The sequence below is a fragment of the Elephas maximus genome, chromosome 9, assembly GCF_024166365.1.
Source record: "Elephas maximus indicus isolate mEleMax1 chromosome 9, mEleMax1 primary haplotype, whole genome shotgun sequence".
Taxonomy (NCBI): Eukaryota; Metazoa; Chordata; class Mammalia; order Proboscidea; family Elephantidae; genus Elephas; species Elephas maximus.
In genome coordinates, this window is record NC_064827.1 from 83,722,227 (window position 1) to 83,729,040 (window position 6,814).

At 37.9% G+C, this 6,814-nt stretch overlaps 1 protein-coding gene across 1 annotated transcript in view; it reads left to right on the plus strand.

Annotated features, from left to right (window-relative positions):
- Positions 1–6,220, plus strand: part of GTF3C4 (general transcription factor IIIC subunit 4) — a 48,168-nt gene extending 41,948 nt beyond the window's left edge. Inside the window, exon 5 of the mRNA XM_049895141.1 lies at positions 124–6,220. Coding sequence (XP_049751098.1) covers positions 124–188 — 65 coding nt within the window. The 3' untranslated portion in view covers positions 189–6,220. The remainder of the gene's footprint in view (positions 1–123) is intronic.
- Positions 6,221–6,814: the final 594 nt, after the last annotated feature.

Consider the following 6,814-nt stretch of genomic DNA (forward strand, 5'->3'; position numbering starts at 1 on the left):
TAATTAGTTGCAGCGCTGGGACCAGAATGCTGGTCTCTTCACATTGCAGACCAGTGTTCATCCCATTTATTGTACTCCCTTTTCTGAAGCTAATCCTTGATACCACTTGTCTTCCTTTTGCAGATCCTGACTGGATTAAGAGGTTACTGCAAAGCCCCTGTCCTTTCTGTGACTCTCCTGTCTTCTAAATGTCAGCGGTGGGAAAATGGAAAGGGCGTATACTGTGCTATAGAAAACATCCTCTAGTCTGAAGAGAAAGGATGCTCTGGCATAACCCTGACCTTCACAAGTGGAAGGCGCTCTTCATACTTGTAAATAGGACACTGGGAACTCATCTCTGAAGTACGTTCTCCAGGGACTAAAGGATATCACAGAATGACTGAATGCAGAGATTTTAAGTGATTTTGAGATGAACATAGCCCCCCAACTCCTTACTGAATGAGGAGTACTTATTTTTTAAGTGTCTTGACTTAAGCAATCTGAACAAAAAGGATGTCCTATCATTTCTAGGAATAGAATGGTCTCTTCTAGAGAGTTGGATAAGGGCTTTGCTGGGCTGAGTTAGGTTTTAATTCTTGTTTTGGTCTGGAACTGCCTTGTTGCTCCAGAGAGCTTAAATTCCCTGGTATGTGACATTCAGTGTACCAGCACATATTAAAAGTGTCTAAAACAATGTATGGGTCGGATATTTTGTTCTCAGTAAATAGCCAGAAATCTCTATCCCATCAATTCTTGTTTTTCATGCACATTGAAAATATTTTCCTAAATCTCTTCTGTTTTTAAGAAGTTGAAGCAAAGACTAAAATTGGTTTTAATGTGTCAAATGATCAGATAACTATTATTATCAAATGATCAGATAACTATTAAAATAGTTGTGACTTGTTTTTAATTAGTTCCCATGTCCAGACTCTTCCATGTGTATGTCAGGTATTCTAATTCACCTGTGTCGTATCCCTGCTTAAGATTTAATCCAGATGAGATGTTTGTACATAGGCTTTTGAAAAAGAGAGAATCAACTTCTTAGTATTTTTTAATGTTGATATATCCAGACAGGTTTCATTTAATATCTGGTGTAGGAATATACAGAGACCCTGCCTAGAGACTTCTGGAGAGAGATGAGCAGCTCAGAAGTAGAAACTCTTGAGCTCTGTTGCTACGAGTGTATGCAGCTCAGTTGAACAGAGCCTGGGGAGTTCTTTCTTCTGTAAAGTTCCTTGATATTTGTAATACGTGTATTTTTTTGTGAGCAATTAAAAGGAGATGTCAGAAGGTAATTGCTCTTAAGACCTAAAAATACAGTGTTCTTGGATTTTTTAAGTAATTGTCCTAGGGATTGGTGCTAATCAACAGGACTGCAAAGCACACATCTAGAAGTGGTACGTACTTCTGCAAAGTTGGATGGGAAATATAAAATGTGAATTTCTTAAATCATATTTTATACTGGTCATCTTTCTTGCATTATTCTACCATAATTTCCTGCTTTTATCTTGTAACCTTGGTGAAAGAAATTTTGTTCTCACTTTAAAATAATATCTTCAGAGTTGGATAGCACTGTAACAAGCCTCTGCTTCTTTCACACTGCACTTGTATTCTTCCTGCCGCCATTTATAAACAAGAGCCCCTAAGAGGCATCGAGGCACTTCCAAACAACCTGCTTTGAAATGTGTTTTGTTTTCTAATCCGAATAGTTGTTTAGACTCCTGTGTTTGTGTATTTGCTGAAGTCTTCTGCTTGTCTTTCTCGTGATAATTTCAAGAGTGGTATTTATCTAGACTTTTGGGTCCAATGTATTAAATTGATTTTTTAAGAAAGAGAGCTAAGTAGCCTTATAATCATGAATAACAACACAGAAGGTCATATGGTTGAAGTTTGTGCCTTCAGCTGTTTCACTTTACAGGAAGTATGACAGGGAAAATTGAGATCATGTCAAGGAACGATTGCAGTTTTAATAATCATGGTATGCTTAGTTTTTTTTGTTGTTGTTGTCCCTAATCAGTTAGTAAGTGAATTATTCTTAATTGGGAATTTTGTACTGCTGCCATTTGAAACTGAAATTGTTTTTATTTAAAGCGATTGTCCATTTTTGTGAAAGTGTAACTGTTAGAAGTTAACTAAAGAGGATCTCCTGAATTATTTTATATATCACTGTAGGAGTAAACATGACAACTATCTTACTACTGTATATAAGAGTGCTGTTCTAGAACATTGATTCTTTTTGGCTCAATGGCATTCTTAGCCTCTGAAATCTAGTCAGCACCTGCCTTGGCCCAAATTTCTACATACCCAGTTGGTTGGCCTTCCTGATTGTCAGCCTGGCCCTCCAATCCACGGAGGTTCATTCCTTGACCTGTGAGCATGTGAGGAGATTTTGAATTAGTAGCAGCATCACAAACACATACTTGATGACAGAGTACAGATTCTGCCAAGGCACAGGTTGGCCAGTGAAATCAGAAAAGTGGGAGTAATACCAGGAATCTTTAGACAACATTGTGTGTAATTTAAACTTATCACACCCTCTATACCTTCATAAAATTTGCCTGATTTGTTTAGTGTATTTCACGTTTATTTTAGCTTTAACTGTAATAAATATTTCAGGAATGGAAGAAATAGAAGTGATGTTGCCACGCTGCATTTAAAGTGCGGAAGCAAAGATGATAAAATTAGCCCTTTTAAACTATAACACTTGTATTTGGGGAGTCTGATATTCACATATGTATCACATTTTCTCTGCCTGGGGTTAATTTGTTCCTATTATTCTTGATAAGAAATTGATAGCTTGTTATGCTTGATATTCATTCTGAAATTCTCATGTGTCCACCACCCAGACTTCAAGCAGTCTCTGCCTACTATTATATGTGCCATAACCACCAATTATTTTTCAGTGTCAAAAGTTATTAGAACCACTGGCGAAGCTTGTTGTTGAGTGTGACATTTTTCTGCTTCTCCCTCTAAGAATTGTTTGAGAATGTTAATGTTGTGACGTGTAGGTTGGATCTGTTAGCAAGTTCAACAGGTTAATTAGGTTAAAACAATGTTAAAGGATAATGGCTAAATATTAAAATATATTCTGTTGTAATTATAGTAGAATCAGATGAGACCAAAAAAAAAAAAAAATTGACGCTTACTGGTGCTTGTTAGGACGACCACAAGGCTGGTTTTACAGAGCCCCTACTCCTACTGCAGCAGCTGAGCTGCTTTAGAGTCTGGTGAAGAGCTGCAGTTCCAGGAACAGAACCAGGAATTAACGCCCCTGATGGATTTTCACAGGGTTTGCCCGTCCGTTCTGCTCCTGACCTCTCTTCTTGCCTTTTTCTTCCCAAAGAGTCAGTCTTGACTTCCATTCCTTTGGTTCTGTCGGCTTTAGGACACATTCAAGCTAACATTTCACATTTCAAAGAAAAACTGATGAATGGTGAAATTGCTAAAAGCTAAATCATGTAATGAGTCTTCTAGAAGGAATTATTTAACAGTTACATTTCCTTCTAAACGTAATATTGTTAGCTTTTAACAAGTTGGTAAGTTGTATCTGGTGGTTTTCTTCAGAACTCTTTATAATTTCTTTGTCAGAGCATTTAGTAACTGGTTGGTTAGACTTTAGGCTAGAAAATGCTCAGTTTTAGCTCCTTTCCACCACCCACCCCCATCCCCCAAGCTAACTACTATTCTTGAGAAGCAAAAATTACAGTTAAAGCTAAACCACATGGGTTCTATTCAGAGTCAGCAGGTCTACTTTTTTTTTTTAAGAGGCAAGTATGTTCTTCCTTTTTTTCTTTTTAGAACATGGGCAGCAGAAACAGCAAATAGCCTGACAGACAATTCTCTTTCCAACCAGCCCACGATGCACTGTTCTGAGTCCCTGCATGGCTTTCTTAAGTCATTAGGAATGTACCTTTATGCTCTTTTACACTCTTTGGTGTGTTGGTGGAATTCAGTGAGACTGGGAAATGTCTCAGGAACCTAAGCTCAAGGTTGTCAGAATTAAAAAAAAAAAAAAAAAAAAGCCTGTAAAGGACCTAACTGAAGTGAATTGATTTTGTCATGCTTATTAACTGGCAGCTTCAAGCAGTTTTAAGACTATGGCTCATGGCGCTCATAGTTATTAAACTTGGAAGTGATCTTTCTTGAAGCTGAAAGAAGTTTGTGAAGTGGAGAGCTGCTTCTTGTCTGCTAACCTGTCTGCGATTCAGCCTAAATCTAGAGTATTTGAACTTTGCCCTTAAACCAATTTAAGCCAAACTCACAGAATATAGACTTGCTTCTCATTATGTAAAGTGCTGCAGCATCACTCTACCCTGTGAAGCAGCAGGGCTTTTCAGAAGACTGTGAACTCGTTTCCATGGTACAGATAGAAATCAGTGTCAGGAATTGTTAGCTAGCCTGTGCCCTGCAGATGTGAGCAGCCTCCTATCTGCAGATACAGTTTAAGACAAGGCTGTTTCAGAAAATTTGCTGTGGAAATCAATAGTTGGATTTAATAGAGAAATGGCTATTTAAAGATGTCCCTTGAAAGAGGTTAACCTTTTGGTATATGAATATCTCTCCTCCAATCTCTTTATCTGATTAGGTGGCTCACATTCTCTTATCTTACATTTTCCTTGACTCCTAGCTATCCTCTAGGGGAGAGGCCTAATATAAAATTTCTGGGGCCCTAAGCATTATCTTCATTTAGAGCAATAGTGTATGATTACTGCCATGTCCAAGAGTTTGACAAGTTTGTTTATTCAGTCCAAGTTTGGGAAGAGTTGAGAAAAGGGAAAGACGATAACTCGCAGGCTGCAATAATAAAGCCTAGGCTATCTAACTGAAATATTGTGAATGGATTGGGTGGAATTAATTTCAGGACTCTAAATCTTATGTTTATTTTTAAGCTAAAAATTTGTTCTTAGGAAATCTTATTACTTTAGTAAAGAAAAAGATCTTGAAAAACGGTTATGTGAGACATTGTGGGAGGTAGTGGTGGCTTTGAGACATTTCATTGGAGGCACTATCAGTTCTACATTTGGCTAGCTGACCGGTAGGATTTAGGGGTACTTGTTTTGGTTTTGGTTTTTTGTACTAATACAAAATGTCCGAAGTATTATGTCTTTTTTAAGGCAATGGCTCATATTTGTACCTTAATGTATGAAAGGAAAGTGAATATCAAACTTGTTTATACAGGAATAAGACTGTGTAGGAAAATAAATCTGTGTTGTGTATAGTAATACATATTTTATGTTTACACAGTGTCTGCGCTGATCTTTGTGCTTGGCTTTGAATTACATGTTTAGATATGACATTTTTAAAATAAATGGAACAGGCATCTAAAAACAAGGTTATGGAAAGGAGATGGTTTTTAAATTCTTATCATCTGATTAGGGGGTGTGTTTTAGACTTAAAAACTGTTTAAATAAAAAACTTAAAGAATAATAACACGTTTTGTTTGGAATATCCTCCAGCCAGAAAAATTGGCTGCTTCTCTCCATTGTATATGTATGTACATAACTTTTATTATTAGATTGTAAGCTCCTCAAGGGCAGGGACTGTTTCATCTTTGTGATTCCTGCAGCACCTAACATAAAGTGCCTTGCACAGAATAGGTGCTCACGATGTGTAGAATGAGTGAGCGAGTGACTTCCTGCCACCTTTAGGATGAATCATGGTTCACTTTTTCTAGTGTGTTCAACACTACAAAGCCACTAATGTCTAGGAGAGAGCCAAACTCTTTCTTGGGTTTGAACGGGTTGAACCAGAGTACGTTAGTGCTCTTGAGCCTTTTCCTGAAGAAAGCTTACCAGTGTCCTGAGCTTTTATCTAATATTAGGGCAGAGGTTTCTAGGGCAAGTTTGAAGTGGGAAAGATTATCATAGAGAAGATGAAATGGAAAATTTAGAGGGCTTTTTGTTTGTTTTGTCTGCATACAGCTCTGTGGAGCAATCTTATTTTAGTCATTCATTACTACTCAAGGAAAGGGTAACCGATCTTCTGTTCCTTTACTGGTTAGCTGGTTGGCCATCCGTCTGATTAATGAGAGACCATTGATTTTTAGCTTTCCCCACCTTGGATTCTCCCCAGTTGCTGGTATGATTCTAGTACTTAGAGTCTTAATAAAGTTGCTGTGAATATCCCGTGCTGTACATAATGGCAGTTTTGTAAATGTGAAACAAACCTGATACGTTGTGTTTTGTATGCAGAGCCACTAGTATTGTTATCTTGGCCACTTTTTTATTCAAAATAAATAAATAACAGAATTATTTGTATAGTGCGTGTATTCTTTATGGGGTTCACATGGTTTGTAGCAAAGCTTGGAAACTTCTTTAGGCTTGAGCACCACCAGCATGTTTCATGCCCTGGGCATGGGCAGAAGAGAAGGAAAGAACTGTGTATGTGAGAGAAGGGGCCTCCAGGAACGTCCTCAAGATCAATTCAATGTGTCTTTGGTTGCTTTATTCCAGAAAAGCACGGGGAAAGTAAGAGGAAATAATTAATAGAGCTTCAGTACTATGCTAGACTACTTGTTCTCAACAATGTCAGCTAAATAGTAGCTGGTGAGGTAGGTGACCCTTGAGAGTATGACTCTTTTCCACAGGCATCGTTTACTATTTGTAAAAAGAGTGGGAGTATACCAGCATTTGGTGTGGCTAATCATCTGTGCTTATGACGACGGGGCCAGTGTCTGTGTAAGCAGTCCTCAGATGTCATCATGCATCAGAATCACCCGGAAAACTTGTTAAAACATGGGTGTTCAGCCCTACCTCAGCATTTCTGATTTAGTAGTTTCGGGGTGGAGCCTGAGAATTTATATCTCTAACACATTCCTAGATGATGCTGCTGATAC